This window comes from Myotis myotis, unplaced genomic scaffold (assembly GCF_014108235.1).
Source record: "Myotis myotis isolate mMyoMyo1 unplaced genomic scaffold, mMyoMyo1.p scaffold_m19_p_1, whole genome shotgun sequence".
Taxonomy (NCBI): domain Eukaryota; kingdom Metazoa; phylum Chordata; class Mammalia; order Chiroptera; family Vespertilionidae; genus Myotis; species Myotis myotis.
Window position 1 is genome coordinate 25,333,322 of NW_023416313.1, and position 17,898 is coordinate 25,351,219.

The following is a 17,898-nucleotide window of genomic DNA, read 5'->3' on the forward strand; positions in this document are numbered from 1 at the left end:
GCAGCAATTTAAATTACAATGTAATAGGGAAGAAAGAATGGCAGTATCCCTGGCCAGGTAGCTCAGTTGGTTAAACATTGTTCTGATACTCCAAGGTTGCTGGTTTGATCCCTTCTCAGAGAACATACAAGAATCAACCAATAAATGCATAAATAAGTGGAACAACAAATAGATGTTTCTCTCTCGTTCTTCTTTCCTCTCTCTCTCAAATCAGTCAATAAAATTTTTTTAAAATAAGGAAGAATGGCAGTAGTAGATGAATGGGTTTTCATGAATGACTAGGAATGGGCAGGACATCACTAATCTATTAATCACATTTTGGGGACTTTGGCATTGCATTATATACCTCTTACAAATCAGAGTTAAATGATAACAGTCATAATTTAAGCTAAACAAAGGTCTTCGTTTTAAATCAGTTTATATCAGTTATTTTTGTTAACTTTGTATTTTAATGTATAGGATGTTTTAAAGTAAAATGGGTTAGGTGTCTCTTCAAGATTCCTACCAACTACTTTCTTTTACCAAAAGAAGTCAGTTCATGCTTCTAGTCAAATTCTTTGAAATTCTAATCATACCATATCTTTCAGGACAAGTCTCGAAGTCTTGCTGTCCATTCTGTAAAGGCTTTATTAAATGTGGATGATGATATCTTAATGGTCAATACAGGTTCATGGTACACAGTTGCCCATATGTCAAACTTAACAAATAATAACTCAAAAATATTTGTGTGTGGAGTGCAATCACAAGCTAAGCATCCTGACCTGAAGAACCTTTTCACAAAAATGGGATGTAAAAGTAAGTACTAATATTCATTTGTTTGATAATGTTCTACAAGAGTTAGAGCCCTGGCCAGGTAGCTCAGTTGGTTGGAGCATCGTCCTGAAACACCAACATTGCAGGTTGGTCCCCGGTCAGGGCATATACAAGAGGGAATCAATGAGTGCATGGATACATAGAACAACAAAGTTGATGTTTCTCTCTCCCCCTTCCTCTCTCTCTCTAAAACCAATCAATAAAAATTACAAGAAGATTTAGAAATATTAAAAATGTTTGAATTTGTTATTTTTAATGTAAAAACTCTATGTGAACTATACTCTTAAAATCCTCACTAACTCATGCTATATCAGTCTGTTCTTATCGATTAATATTGGTGAAACAACTACAGTTTTTGAAAATGCATTTTTATTTATTTTTAGAGAGAAAGGGAGAAAAGAGAGAGAGAGATACATCTATGTTAGAGTGACACATCTATTGGCTACCTTCTGCACAGAGATTGAGCTTGCAACCCAGGGATGTGCCCTGATTGGGAATCGAAGCAGCAACCTTTCCGTGCATGGAACAATGCCCAACCAACTTAGCTACATCAGCCAGGGCTAAACAACTACAGTTTAAATTAATGAACATATTGGTACTTTGGTATATTGCTTGACATTTAGCCACTATTTAATTTTAGGTTCAAACAATAAGTAGTCAAAGTGAGTGATAGAAATGATTGATCATCCTTTAATAAATAAGAACACAATCATAGAGGAGCTTAAGGGACAAAGATATTATCTAGAAGATAAATCCCCTTATGCTTCTTATTTTTAAAAAGGTTTTTAATGGATCATGCTAGGACTAAAAATAACATTTATTATAGGCCCAGTGAGTCTGAAAAGTAAGAAAAACTTTTGACAGATTCACAGGGTGAGGGAGAGAAAAAGTAGAATTCAGGGCTTGACCTAGAAAAATAGACTGGTAAATAACCAGCATTTTATTTGGAGCACAAAAGAAGTATATCCTTGATAGTAATCAGTTCTCCCATGAATTGAAGCCCAAATGTCAGTCATCTCAATTAGCAGTTGGATTACGATGATCTGGGATTGCTAGTGCTCAGGTTTAGCTGCCTACCAGAAGCAAAAGTAAATTCTCCTTGGAAGAGAATAACATAATCCTAGGTTTCATATTACCTCTTAAATTTTTTCAAATGCAATGTCTGGCACTAAATTATAAAAAACAACCCAGTAGACAAACAAAAAGAAAAGCTATAGCTGAAATAAAGAGAAAAAAACCCACTATAATAGAAGCAAGCCCACGGAGGGTCCAATACTAGAGATATCAGATGTGGACTTCAAAATAACTACGATTAATATGCTGATGAGACTAAATGCCAAGTTGTAGAATTTCAGCAGAGAACTGGAAACAATAATTTTAAAAAGTGAAAAGAAGCCCAACTGGTGTGGCTCAGAGGTTGAGCATTGACCCATGAACCAAGAGGTCACAGGTTTGATTCCCGGTCATGGCATATGCCTGGGTTGCAGGCTTGATCCCCAGTAGGGGTGTCTAGGAGGCAGCCCATCGATGTTGATGTTTCTCTTTCGTCAGTGTTTCTATCTCTCTCTCCTTCTTTCTTTTTCTCTCTCTAAAATCAATAAAAACATTTTAAAATATTAAAGTCAAAAGAAAATTCTAGAACTGAAAAATACAATATGTGAAATTGAGATATTGATAGATTTATTAGATTAGACAGAGCTAAAGAAAGAATAAGTGAACTGATAAGCCTAAAGAAAATACCCCGACTAAAGCATGAGAAGATAAAAGTGTGAATAATATGAAAGATATCACAAAATACACATGAGACTCGGTGATCCAGTGATGTATGTTGTGACTGGGAGACCAGGAAAAGAGAAGAGGAATTGGGAAGAAATAATATTCGAAATTCAGGCTGGAAATTTTTCAAATGGATGTAATAAATTAAGTCATAGATCTAAGAAGCCCTATGCATTCCAGTAAGAATAAATATACCAAAAATATACAAGGCACATCATAGCATAATTGCAGAAAGACAAAGTCAAAGAACAGTACTCAAAGCAACCAGGGAGATGATACATACTACTCTTGTTTGTTTGTTTTTTATCTTTATTGTTGAGAGTATTACAGATGTCCCCCTTATTTTTCCCTCATTGTCCCCCTCAACCCAATTCCCACCCCACCCCAGGCCTTCACTGTCTGTGTCCAAAGGTAAGATCTTTGGTTAATCTCTTCCCGCCCCTTCTTCCCCGCTTCCCTCTGAGATTCGCCAGTCTGTTCCATGCTTCCATGCCTCTGATTCCATTTCATTCACCTGTTTATTTGTTCATTAGATTTCTTGTTCATTTATTTTTATTTTTAGATTTGATTGTTGAGAGATATGTATTTGTTGCCATTTGTTGTTCATATTTTGTCCTCCTCCTTCTTCCTCTTCTTAATCAATACCCTCCAACATTTCATATAATATTGGTTTGGTGGTGATGAACTCCTTTAGCTTTTTCTTATTTGTGAAGCTCTTTATATGACCCTCAATTCTAACTGAGAGCTTTGCTGGGTAGAGTAATCTCAGTTGTAGGTCCTTACTATTCATCACTTTGAATATTTCTTGCCACTCCCTTCTGGCCTGCAAAGTTTCTGTTGAGAAATGATCTGAAAGTCATATGGGTGCTCGCTTGTTGGTAACTAACTGCTTTTCTATTGCTGCTTTTAAGATTCTGTCTTTAACCCTTGGCATTTTAATTATGAGGTGTCTTGGTTTGGGCCTCTTTGGGTTCCTCTTGTTTGGGATTCTCTGTGCTTCCTGGACTTGTAGGTCTGTTTCTTTCACCAGGTAGGGGAAGTTTTGTCATTATTTCTTCAATTAGGTTTCAATATCTTGCTCTCTTTCTTCTCCTTCTGGCACCTGTTGGTATGCTTGAAGTTGTCCCAGAGGCTCCTTACACTTTCTTCATATTTTTTTATTCTTTTTTTCTTTTTGCTCTTCTGATTGGGTGTTTTTTGCTTCCTCATTTTCCAAGTCATTGATTTGATTCACAGAATCCTCTACTGTTGAATCCCTGTAAATTGTTCTTTATTTCAGTTAGTGTATGCTTAATTTCTGACTGGTCCTTTGTCATGTCTTTGGCATTCTCACTAAGATTCTTGAAAGTCTCATGAAGACCCTTGTGTAACCTTCTAGTCATGGTTTTGAACTCTGTATCTAATATTTGCTTACTTCCATTTCTTTCATTTGTGGCATATTTCTATGTCTTCAAATTTTGGCTGCTACCCTGTGTTTGTTTTTATGTAATAGGCAGAGCTCCTATATCTCCTGGAATTGGTAGAGTGGCCTTGTATAGTAGGTGTCCTGTAGGGCCCAGGGGCTCAGCCTTCCCAGTCACCAGAGCTGGGCCCTCTTGTGCACCCCCGTGTGGGCTGTGTGCAAGGTCTTGTAGTTGAGTCTCCCTGGGAGGAGTTGATCTCCAGGTCAATTGGCTGTGATGACCAGCTGTGAATATAGTGGGAGAACTGCTGTGCAGGATTCGAAGCCTAACTGTGAAGCAAGGCAGGCTTGTGCTAGTGCCAGGTCTTGGGCCTTTTATTGATAGGTTAGGCATGTTGTCAACAGCTGGAGCTTGTTTGATAGATTTTAACAAAGCCTGAGCCAGGACAGGCCATTCATTTGGAAAAGTTGCTGCTAACAGCTTGGGTGGAGCTGCAAATTTGATGGGTTGGGGTCTCAGGGAATCACCAGGGCTGAACAAACAGTGTGGGCCACACCAATACGGCTGCCAGCACAGGAACAAGGACCCTTGCGGGCAGCCCTGTCTGGGAGAAAGCTGCCCCTGGGTTCCTGCCGCAATGCCAAATAGTCCAGTTCCTCCCAGTATGTGTCTGGGCCCCCCAGAGCCACCCAGTGTTGGAGCTCAGAGGTATTGAGTCCGAGTAAATTCACACGCTGGCCATTTAAAAGAAACACCTGGGTCTCTGGCAGCCTCTGTGTCACTGTTGGTTTTTTGTTTTTGTTTTTAATATATTTTTGTTGATTTCTGAGAGGAACAGAGAGGGAGATAGAGATAGAAACATCAATAATGACAGAAAATCATTGATTGCCTGCCTCCTGTACGTCCCCTACTGGGGACTGAGCCCGCAACCTGGGCATATGCCCTTGACCAGTATCGAACCTGGGACCCTTTAGTCTGCAGGCCAACACTCTATCTACTAAGCCAAACTGGCTAGGGCCTGGCTGGTTTTTACAGCCCGTAGTTATGGGGATTTCTCTTCCTAGCTGTGGGACCCCTTTCTCCTCTTGGGTGGCCTCCACAGAGACGATATCTGCTGATTTAAAAAGCAGCACATGTGGGTGATGGGCCAGCTCTCTCAATGCGGGCTCTCTTCCTACCAATCTCAGTGTGTTTTCTTCTCTAGTTGTAGGGCTTCCATTCAGCCAGCTTTCAAGCAGTTCTCGATGATGGTTCTGTATTTTAGTTGTAATTTTGATACATACTACTCTTAATGGAATAACAATAAAACTAAAAACTAACTTTTCAATAGAAACAATGAAGCCAAAGACCTTTAAACAGTATCTACATGCTGAAAGAAACTGCCAGGCTAGATTTTCATATTCAACAGAAATATCATTTAAAATAAAGTGAAATAAAGACATTTTCAGACAAATAAAATCTGAGTTTGTCACCAGCAGACACAATAAAGGGTATACTAAAGACTATTGTTTAAATAGAAAGAACATCATCTCATATAGAAAGTTGTAGATACTGGAAGAAATGAAGAACTATGGAAAAGGTAAGTATATAGGTAAATCTAAGTAAGTATAGTCTGATGTCTTGTGGGATTGTAAATATGTGTGTTATATGTAATTAAAATAAAATACAACAACGTCACATAGAAGGAAATAGAATTAATATGTTCTGCCATTCTTGCTCTGTCCATGAAATGATAAAAGTAGTAAATTATTAAGTCAGTGATGTGTGTTATAATATTTGGAGCAATCAAACAAATAAAGAATGTATATCTAATACCTAAGGGAGAGAGGGAAATGGAATAGGGAATTGGAGTATCATATTAACATGTATGATACATACTACTGAAACAACTGCAATATATAATATGCTAGAGGCCCAGTGCACAAAATTAGTGCACAGGTAGGATCCCTAGGCCTGGCCGGCGATCAGGGCTGATCTGTGGGGCGACCGGTGAGACAATTGGGGGGCCCCTGCTGGCACCTGCCTTGGCTGGCCTGAGGCCTGCAGGCTAGGGGCAGCTCCTGCATTGAGTGTCTGCCCCCTGGTCATCTGCGCATCATAGCGACCAGTCATTCCACTGGTTGTTCTGCCGTTTGGTCAATTTGCATATTAGGCTTTTATTATATAGGATATATTTTATATTTATATACACATACACACACACACTAAAGACCTGGTGCATGGATTCATATACCGGTGGGGTCCCTCGGCCTGGCCTGCAGCTCTCTGACATCCCCCAAGGGGTCCCAGATTGCGAGAGGGTGCAGGCCAGGCCGAGGGACCCCACTGGTGCACAATCGGGCTAGGGAGAGATGACAGGAGGGGTCCAGGGCATGTCCGGCCTATCTCGCCCATTCCCGATGGGCCGGACCCCAGTAGTAAGGTCAGTGCACATCATAGCAAATGGTCAAATAGTCGCTTAGGCTTTGATATATATAGATTATGCTAAAACCACTCAATGAGGAAGAAATAACAAATACTGTTGGGACAACTGGATAGCCACTTGCAAAAGAATGAAGTTGGCCCTAGCTGGTTTGGCTCCATGGATAGAGCATTGGCATGTGGACCACAGGGTCACAGGTTCAATTCCAGTTAAGAGTCCATGCCTCAGTTGCAGGCTCTTTTCCAGCCTGGGCCCTGATCAGGGGTTATGTAGGAAGCAGCCAATCGATGTGTTGCTCTCACATTGATATTTCTCTGTCTTTTCCTATCTCTTCCACTCTCTAAAAATCAATGGAAGAAAAGTCTCAGGTAAGGATTAAAAAAAAAGAGAGAGAGAATGAAGTTCGACTCCTACCTCAAGTTATATACAAAAATTAACACAAAGTGGATTAAAGACAGAGATATAAGAGGTAAAACTATAGGGCTCCTAGAAGAAATCAGGGTGTATCTTCATGACCTTGGATTTAGCAGTGGTTATTTAGATATAATAGCAAAACAAAAGAAAAAATTAGCTAAATTGGACTTTATCCAAATTGAAAACTTGTTCTTCACAGGTCACCATCAAGATAGTGAAAAGACAACCCACAGAATGGGAGTAAACATTTGAAAATTATATTTCTGATAAGAGACTTGTATCTAAAGTATATTAAACTCAATAATAAGACAAATATCACAAATAATGGATAAAGGACCTGAATTTATTCTGACTCAAGAAAAAGATCATAAAACAATTATGATCTGGCCCTGGCTAGCTCAGTTGGTTAGAGTACCATCCCAATTTGCCAAGGTTGTAGGTTCGATCCCTGGTCAGAGCACATAAAAAAAATTCTGAGCCCATTCTGATCAAAATCACTACAGATCCTAGAGACAGTTAAAACATAATAAAAAGACACTATGAGCAACTTAATGCCAACAAACTTGAACATTTAAACAACAAGGGCATATTCCTGGAACAATACAACTTACCAAAACTTAACACAACTTTTGGTATACTCTATACTCCATTTCTCCATTGCCAGATGGCTCAGCATTAGGCTCTGCCTTCAAAGGGTGCTGGAGAGACATTGCAAGACTTTTCCCCTGTGGCGGCCATGCAGGGGTCCTAGCAGTGTTAGCCTTGCCCTCAGAGAACTCAGTCTCGGTCTTGCTGCCCCTCTCCCTCCTCTGACTTGTTAAGTTCCTTGTTTACAGTTCTTTCAGCCATGGTAGGCAGTGGCTACTGTACAGTTATCACCTCTGTACATTTTAGAGCTCTCAAGTAGTTGACCACCTTTTACCTAGTTAACAGGGAAAACAGGAACTATTGGGTGGCCAAGCATAGAGGAAAGGAGGTTTCTCCTTTTAGAAGTATTCCAGATAATAAAATAAGGGTGATAGAATTAGTATATAGTAGCCCCTCCTTATCCATAGGGAATACAATGGGTGCCTCAAACCACACGTGTGATAAAGTTTAATTTTTTAACTAGGTACAGTAAGAGATTAACAACAATAACTAATAAAATGGAATAGTTTTGACAATATACTGCAATAAAAGTTATGTGAATATGGTCTCCCTCTCTCTCAGAATATCTTATTGTTCTGTGCTCACCCTTCTTGTGATGAGATGTGAGATGATAAACACCTACATAATGAGACGAAGTGTTAGGCTACTATGATCCTCTGATGATATATCAGAAGGAGGATCATCTGCATCCAGTGATCCTGAATCATTGAGCCATGGCGATGTCAATGGTTGATGTCAGGAGCAGCTGAAGTTGATGATTGGGGAAATTTAATATTTCAGACCATGGTTGACCACAGGTAACTGAAACCATGACAACAAACTGTGGCTAAGGGGACACCACCCTATGACTATTTTATAACCCCTTTGCTGATACTACAAAGGGAGCATAGTGGGTGAATATGACACCATTTGTGAAGTAGTTTGCTTCTCTCTGCCTCCCCACCGAAAAAGAAAGAACAAGAGAGTCTGAATCTAATTGAGCTTCTAAAGATCTACTAATTGAGGGGAAGAACAAAAAACAGGGACATATGAAATTGCACTCTAGGGCAGCAATTAGCAAAATCCAGACTGTGGGAAAATCTAGTACAAATAACCAAGTTTCATTAAGAAATAAATGGTAAGAAAAATAGAAGGGGAAGCTTCTTTAGATAAAAAAGTTTAATGTAAAATGTATCAATTCAAACTATTAAAAATGTTTGACATGTGTGTCTGATGAGAAATTTTAGCCATCATTTGATGCCATTATTATTTAATGGTAATTAGGATTTTTAAAAATTTTGTAATTCTATTTTGAAAGGAGTTTTTATCTTTTAGAGATATACGGTGAAATATTTATAGATTCAAAGTATGTGGGGTGGTGGAAGTGGGTGCAGATGTAGATGAAACGATTGAACATGAATGGTTCACTGTTGCAGGACTGTGACAGTACTTGAGAATTTATTATATATTATGGCTATTTTTGTATATGTTTGAACTTTTCTAATAAGTTAAAATGGGGGTGGGAGGACAAAAGGCCCACTTGAATAAAACAATAATTTCAAAGGAGACAGAATAGGAAGAGGGAAAACTTAATCAGGAGAGAGGAAGGAGTGGGTAGGGCAATTTCAGGAGTGACTCCTCAGCAGTGAGGGGAACATGAGCCATCGCAGAAGCAGAGAAGTGGCCTAAGATAGGGGCACAGGGCCCTGGCCAGCTTTCTCAGTGGTTAGAACCTCGGCCCAGGGACTGAAGGCTTCCGGTTTGATTCTTTGCAAGGGCATGTACCTCCGTTGCAGATTGTTGGTGGAGATTAACAACAACAAAAATGATAGGGTACAGAGAGTTATAACCTGAGGGAGGGCAGACTCTCAAACTAAATTTCAAGGCCCCTGAGTGAACTTACACTGTGGCTCATAAATACTACTGATATCTGTTTTTTTTTCTGGGAATATAGAATATAAAAGGGGATTTAAAAAATGGACAGGGAAATAACCATTACTGAGCACTCAGTGTATACGAGGCACCATGTGAGCTTAACTACTTCATTTCAGTCTTCACCATTAGATGAGGGAGGCTTTGTTATCCCACATTAATGAAGAAGGAAATGGAGGCTTTGAGAGATTGTCATGCAGCTAAACAGTGAAATCGGGAATCAAATTTGGGTATTTCTGTGTCTAAAGCCATTTCCCTCCACTGCAGCATATGGCTTTAAATGGAATCTTAAGTTCAGAATGGAAAACTTAATTATGTCTTATGTAGGAAATATTTAAACTTCAAAATCACTTTCTCAAGTGAAGAGAAAACCCTACAGAATTCATGTATTAACTTTGGGAATTTATCAGAGATGGACATCATCTTTTCTGACTACATTAGAATGACTTTTTGTGGCGATGAGGATTTAAAAATGAACAATGATAAATAGGCTTACTTACATACTGCATTAGGGCTTTTAATTAGTATTTTACATTAATTTTTTCTATATTTTTCTCCCAGATATTGAAATACTTCCTGAGACATTTCTGAACATTGAATGGAAGGATAATAGATTACAGAAAGTTAAAGTGATTCTGCTGCTACCTCGTTGTTCAGGACTGGGTATTAGTAATCCAGTAGAATTTATTTTAAATGAGCATGAAGGTACTTGTTTTAATTTTTAAATTTTAAATTATTGAAATGTATTGATAATTTAAATAAAATTATTTAAAATAATTAAAATGACATCAGATATATCTGATTAATGAATAGCTTCCATGTGTGGAATACTATGTATAATGTACTTGATATTCATTGCCTCATTTAATCCTTAAACCAATCCTGTGAGATATGGGCAAGGGTGATATTCAAAATATGTATTAATTGGAATGATGTAGGCAATCAGAACAGAAGCTGGCCAGTGCTGTTCTGGCATATTCTGGAGCTCAAGTTATAGGCATTACAATTTCTCAGCATTTACTTTTATTTTTTAAAATAGTTTTTTAAATTGATTTCAGAGAGGAAGAGAGAGGGATACAGAGATAGAAACATCAATGATGAGAGAGAATCATTGATCAGCTGCCTCCTGCACGCCCCCTACTAGGGATCAAGCCCGCAACCTGTGCATGTGCCCTTTACTGGGATCGAACCTGGGACCCTTCAGGCCGCAGGCCAACATTCTATCCACTGAGTCAAACCAGCTAGGCCGCAGTGGTTCTCAGCCTGTGGGTCGCGACCCCTTTGGCGGTCGAACGACCCTTACACAGGGGTCGCCTAAGACCATCCTGCATATCAGATATTTACATTATGATTCATAACAGTAGCAACATTACAATTATGAAGTAGCAACGAAAATAATTTTATGGTTGGGGCCACAACATGAGGATCTGTATTTAAAGGGCCAGAAGGTTGAGAACCACTGAGCTAGGGCAACAATTTATTCGAATTTTATAGATGAAAAACTGAGACTCAGAAAGATTAATTCATTTTTATAAGGTCACACAGCTAGTTAGGAGCAGAACTAGGACTCAAATTTAGAGCTGCCTGATTTCAGAACCTATATTCTAAACACAGGCCTAATTAAATCATAATCAGACTGTTTCAAACTCAAGACTTCCTTAACATGTATGGTTTCTGATATGAATACTCAGATTAAATGTTAATTCTAGGAATATTTTATTTCCTTCTTTAATAAATTTCAAAATATTATTTAACATTAACTTTTACTGAGCACTTACATGTAAGGCACTACTGAGCTAAGCACTTCATTTGGGCAATGTCACCAAATCCTCAGAAGAACGCAAAGTAGTAGTTACTCTTATAATCTTCATCTTACAAATACAGAATCTGAGGCTTACAGTGGAGTTTGAAGTCACCCAGTCATTAGACTAGTAAGTGTCAGAGCCTGGATTCAAGCACAACCGCTCTGACTCCAAGGTCGGCACTTCGAATAATTCTCTTAATCACAGCGTACTGGCCCCACGTTAACTGAAACTGACCCCTTGAGTATATTGAAAGGCGTAGATAAAGGTAACTGGAATACTAGACAAGACATTCCACTAATATTCAGAACATGGGGAGTAACTTTTCTCTTTCTAGCAAGGACATAATTAAAAATTGAGAAAAAGAAATGAAGGGAAAGGAACTAATATTTATTGAGCAAAACTGTCCCAGTCGATATTCTAGGTAGTACACATGCACTATCACTTAATAGTCACAATAACTTTTTGGGGATAGTGTTATTTGATTATTTCTATTTTACTGAGAGGAAAAATCAAGACTCAGAGAAATTTAGCAAGTTGTCTAAGGTCATATGGCTAGTAAATAGAGAAACTGGGTTTTAAACTTAATCAGTTAACGTTTTCTTTCCAGTAACTACATTTTATTTATTTGCTTCTTTGTTTGTTTTTTTTATTTTACTACATTATCTTTAATTGGACTTACACTGTACCATGTAGAATATTGACGTTCTGTAGATAATGTTTTTCCAGTGAGAGTTAAACAGAAGAATAACTATCTGAGATGGGACAGCAGACTGAGAAAATGCCTGCACTAACTCTAGGAAATGATCAATGAAGAATTAGTAGACACTGAAAAGAGAGGGGAAGAAATAGCACCTATAATAAGCCTCGCAGGCAAGAGAATCATAGCTGAGAATGTGGGTCTCTGGTCTTATCCTGGGCCATGTTGGAGTGGGAATGCAGAACTAAATAAGCTGTGGATGAAAATAAACTGGAAGCTGGGAGACCAGCCCAAAGGAAACTACAAATGATGAGAAAGGGAGACAGGAAAAAGTTTTCTAGATATTGGTAATGTTTTGAGGCAACAGGATAAAGCAACAAGTGGTCTATGGCAAACTTGGGAAAACCGAGGGTTTTTGAAGGTAACTGTACTTTGAGGAAATCATAGCCAAAGCAAACAAGGAGCTGCTGACCTGATGACTATGTAGAAACAGTAGCCATGAATTTAGGGGATGAATACAAAAGATGTTTCATCAGACTTAGATGATATGTGGAAGAGAGCAATCATGAATTCATTTTGGAAAACATTGAAAACCGTTAGAACCATTGAAGAATATATGAAGTTTAAAATAACTTGGAATTATTTTAAAATAGGATGGAAAAGGTAATCTGTATGGTTTTAGAGTGTAATAATGTATAAATAGTCCTTTAAAAAGTGGTGGATAATTTTAGAACAGGTAGAAAGATGTGGAGTGTAAAACTAAATTGAAAAGAAATGGAGTTTAATTAACCTTCAGTGATATTACTGGAGTGGGGAACCGCCAAATATGGGGTAAAAATAATTGGCTGTTTCAATCCAGGGAATTACTAAGAGGTGAACAATACAGAGGTTAGAAATTTGGGCTCTGTGGTCCATTTTGGAGCTAGAATCCTGGCTCAACAGAGTAGCTATGTGACCTTAGACAAGTTGTTTAATGTATGTTTACACAGTTTCCTCAATGTTAAAAGTTGTTGAATAAAATAATCTATATAAAGTAGCATTCAATATGTCTTAGCTAATAATATCAAGAAATATGTTAGCATTAGCTTCAGAAATTAAAATGTTGCTGTAATAGTTTCTTGATCTATTAAGAAGGCATATATTTGTTTCCCTGAATTTTTTCATCCAAAATTTCTTTTGGTAAGTTAATTTTTAAAATTGTATTCTTTTGTGTTTTTTCGTACTGAGCTTAGACTGTAGGTCATCGTTTCTACCTGGGAAAATAAATGTTATCTTTTCTTCTATTAGTCTCTAAGCTGACAGCATTCTCTTTTTTGTACCTAAAGACTTATTTGACTAGTTAAATGGCTATCTCATAGGGGTTTGGAGAAAAAAGAAAAACTATTAAAACTAAAAAAAATTATCTTTGTCAACTTAGTTTTCAATATTTAAGTCAGCATTTTTATAATACTATTTATTTAGTTTTAATATTTTCCATGAAAACTTTCATTAAGAGGGAAAATGATCAAAAAATAAATAATGTGATAATAGCAATATATGGAAAACATGTAATAGTGATATAATTTAAAACATTTGTTTGCTTTTAGATACAGATTTACTTAAAGATTTCTCTCAAGGAGGCACATCAGAAGATAAACTTCGTTTTCTTGCTCAACAGCAATATGCACAGCTAACACACGCAATGAAATGTAAGTTTATCAGTTCAGTCTTAACATGTTTGTCATTTGAGAAGCATCAATACTCCATTTCTCTATTATAGCCAGGCAGTGAGGTGTGAACCATAATGAATTTCCCAGAACACTCAGTCTTAACACCTTAAAGTAACAAAATGTTTATTTTTATCAATTTAAGTCTTTAAAAAATATATGCTTTGCTATCATTTTTAACAGAGGTTAGCAAGCATAATTCACATTTCTTAATGCTGAAGTAAAATAATTATGTGCATCCATTATGGTAGTTTCATCTTCTCTATTCCTTCTCTTTGGCTTCTTACTTGATGTAATTTTTCTGTTGTCACTGCCTGCTCTTAACAACTCTATACAATCCAAATTTTAATTAAACTCTTATTTCTCTTACTGCCAAGTAGAGAATAGAGAGAGAAAATTACAGATCAAGCCTAGATCTCTTGATTTGAAGTCTATGAGTAATAAAATTCTTTAATCACTGCATTCAGATTTAAGTACCATTTAGATTCTGAATACACATGGGCATGGAAATCTAAAAGTGCCTAAGAAATTATATACGTTTTTATGAATTCAGTGCATATTTATCAAATGCCTACTCAAAGGTAAGTATAGGTGTTAGAGACAGAAAGAGTTCCTCCACCCGGTGTTAATAGAGCCAAACACTAGACACTGAGAATTGCAGTGGAGAAATACTGGCTACTTTATTGATAAATGGTGCCACCCGGGAGAACAGGAAGCTAATGCTCAAAGCCTCAATTCCTTGAGGATGGGTAGGTGACAGACAAAGGGCAAAATCTCAAGACACCTTTGGTTCCAGGTCATGTTGGGAGCTGATTGGTAGGAGGTGAAGGGTAAAGAATAATTTCCTCAGGTCTTAAGGGCGGCTCTGAGGTTATTTTCTAGTGTCCCTTTGATGTCTTGGGAAAGTAGCTGGAGAGTGGTTCCACCTTAGGGCTCAGGAACTGAAACTTATGTCAAAATGTTATCTTTAGCCTGCCAGAGGTCTAGACCTTGTGACCATTAGTCAAGCCTGATTTGTCTTCTGCTGCCTGGGGAAAGGCTAGGTCTCTGAGGGGTGTATATATAGCTAGAGGGATATAATTTCCAGAACTAGGACTTAAAGCTAAATTTAATCAAAGTTATAGGGACCCTCGGTTTCATAGGGTATTGGTAATTCAATACACATGGGTATAGCATCATGAGGTAGAAATAGGGCAAAATGTAAGGCACAGAATAGGTCTGCCCTTTTGATGCTACTAAACATTAAACATGATAACTGTGTATATTATCTATGAAATAAGTTGGATAGAAGATTGGAAAGTGGGTAACTAAATTGCATGGTTATTTTCCCTGACTATTTTATTCTATTTAAAATTACAGTATCATCTCTTGAAACTAGACATCCTCCATACCTGCTTTGTTTTTTTGTATGGCATTAATTATCTAACTATACTTTTCCTGCTTATTTATATCTTATTATGTCAGTAAAACACAGAAAACAAGCTCCCCAGGGACAGGGACTTTTGTCTGTGTATCTCCAATAGCTAGAACAGTGCTTGGTAAGTATGGACAAATGAGTTGCAGGTAGTAGCATTACCTCATTTTAAAGATGAAAAATCTGAGAGTTGCAGTAATTTTCCTAGGTTTAGACAGCAGTAAATAACAGAACTAAGATCCACATCTCTGTCTGTCTATCTCCAGAGTCCATTTAACTAGTTATATGATATGGCTTGTGGAACAGTGGCTAGAAGTAATCGCTCATGGTCATCCGTAGTATTTATTTGTTGGTGTTTGTAACTAGGTTGGTCATATTGATTGAATTTTCAATTCCATACAAAACAGTTAGATTTACTTTACTTTTTGGCCACAGACTACATAATTAATATGTGCTATACAGGGGAACCATGCAAATGTCTATGGAAATCATTGCCATTGAAGCGATGCAGTATTAGTACAAACAGAGGTCTGGAAACATAGCACATTTGTTTAGAATTGGTAATGGGGTCATTGTGTTAATTACATCTTCTTTAAATGTAGTTACTAAAGCTCAAGCAGTTGTTTACTGCACATGTTCAGTTTATCCAGAAGAAAACGAAGCTGTTGTTAAGAAAGCACTGGAATTTCAAGACCATGGGACCAAAATACAACCTTATAGGTAAGAAAGGACAAGATTCTCCTAAATAACTCAACCAAATATTTTTAAAAGTGAAAAATTATGATTTTCTAAGTTTTCTGAAGATATTCCATTTCCTTTTTTTTAGACTTTAATATGCCCAAGTCACCCATCTTCTTATAACATTAACATCAGTTCTGTAGAGCCTTTACAATGGCTTGGTATGAGCATTCTCTTGTACACTAGATTTATGTTGTTATTGTTAAAGCTAAAGCCATTTTGGCCTTGACTTATTGTTTTCTGGAAAAATTGAGTCTAAACTTTATATCCTGAGTATTAGATACATCCATTCCCCAGTTAGAAGAAAAATAAGTATATAAAATATCCTGAGAAACTAGAGAGAAAATTGGATATTTATTATCTGAAAACATCCATTTCTTAGACCCTTATATATAGCCTTTGGCACCCGCAAGACTGAGGTAAAAATAGCCTAAATAACTAGTATAGTAACTTCTGTGTAAAATGTTGCAATGAACTGGGGATAGAGAAGAATAACAGTAATACTACAATTGAACTATGTACATCAAGATAAGGAGTAGAAAAAAAGATAAGGAGTAGATATAAGGCTCTCCAACACCAATTAGTTCTTCAAGTCTGTGACAATAATGTATTTAAAAATGTTTCCTTCTATTTTTAAAATGTTTTTATTGATTTTTAGAGAGAGAGAGGAAATGATAAAGGAAGGAGGGAGGGAGGGAGGGAGGGAGAGAGATCGATGTGAGAGGGAAATATCTATCAGCTGTCTTCTGTATACTCCCTATTAGGATTGAGCCCCAAACCAGACATGTGACCTGACCCGGAATCTATCTGTGATGATGCTCAATCAACTGAGCCATTCCTACCAGGGCTCCTATTTTTACTTATTATTCATGTTTTGAAATTTTCTTTTAATTCTTATAGAAGAGTCTTAATATGCATATGGTTTGCTTCCTTCTTTTACTTTGGTATTTTTCCTTTGTCCATTCACAAGTGGACATGTTAATCACATCTGTATTTCCCTTCCTTATTTAGTAACTTATGTTGGTAGCTAACAGCCAATCTTATGTTCTAGTGATTCCAACATAGCATTGGCTAAATCACCATCTAGTGGCAGAAAGGATTATTGCAGATATATAACCAAATTCATCAATATAGATCAGGGGTCCTCAAACTACGGCCTGCAGGCCACATGCAAATACAAATATTGTATTTGTTCCCGTTTTGTTTTTTTTACTTCAAAATAAGATATGTGCAGTGTGCATAGGAATTTGTTCATAGTTTTTTTTTTTTTAAACTATAGTCCGGCCCTCCAGTGGTCTGAGGGACAGTGAACTGGCCCCCTGTTTAAAAAGTTTGAGGACCCCTGATATAGATGATCACTTGTTAGGAATAAGGTTTCTAAGAATGTAATATAGCAAAAATGGAGGAACACCCATACTTTATTTCACTAGATTTTATTTCAGATAAACCATTATTATTAATCTATATAATATGGTATAAAATACACAAGTAATATTTAGGGACATATTATAAATAATCTGGGATTTGGGCTCAAATTAAAGAGTATATATTCAAGAGATCTATAATTACTTGGGGATACTGTCAAAGAAATTATGAATTACTTAGAGAAATACACTATATGGTCTCTAAGAATAATTTCTTAATTCCCAAAGTAGTAAACTTTAGGTTTGAAAGCAATATTATATGTCATCTAATCTAATCGCCTGTTGCTAACTTTTCCTTATAATATCCAAGAAAGTTTCACCTCATTTTAGACTTTAGCCTCATCATACTTACCTATGTCAATGCAACCTTTTTTTTGCTGCCCCTATTATAAAAACTTCAGTTTTATTTCATTATAGAAATACCAACTTAAAAAGAATAAGTTTTTCCAAATCCCACTTAACCATATAACCCTTATCAGTTTGACAAGGTTGTGCACATTTTAAGTTTTAATTGGTATTGTCAAATTACCCACTGAAATATACACTCTTACAAGCCTATTTACCCACAGCTCCACAGATGCTGGGTTTTATCAGACTTTAAATTTTCACCAGGCTGACGTGAAAAGATGAGATCTCTTTGTTGATTAAATTTTCATTTATCTACTAATGAGTTTGGGCACATTTGCTCTTTACTGACTGGGAAGTGTACTGTGGAGTAAATAAGGGT

At 37.0% G+C, this 17,898-nt stretch overlaps 1 protein-coding gene across 1 annotated transcript in view; it reads left to right on the top strand.

Moving 5' to 3' along the window:
• Window positions 1-17,898, top strand: part of NSUN7 (NOP2/Sun RNA methyltransferase family member 7) — a 40,415-nt gene that overhangs the window by 15,724 nt on the left and 6,793 nt on the right. The window contains exons 7-10 of the mRNA XM_036332151.1: window positions 588-795; window positions 9,949-10,092; window positions 13,476-13,577; window positions 15,612-15,729. Coding sequence (XP_036188044.1) covers window positions 588-795; window positions 9,949-10,092; window positions 13,476-13,577; window positions 15,612-15,729 — 572 coding nt within the window. The remainder of the gene's footprint in view (window positions 1-587; window positions 796-9,948; window positions 10,093-13,475; window positions 13,578-15,611; window positions 15,730-17,898) is intronic.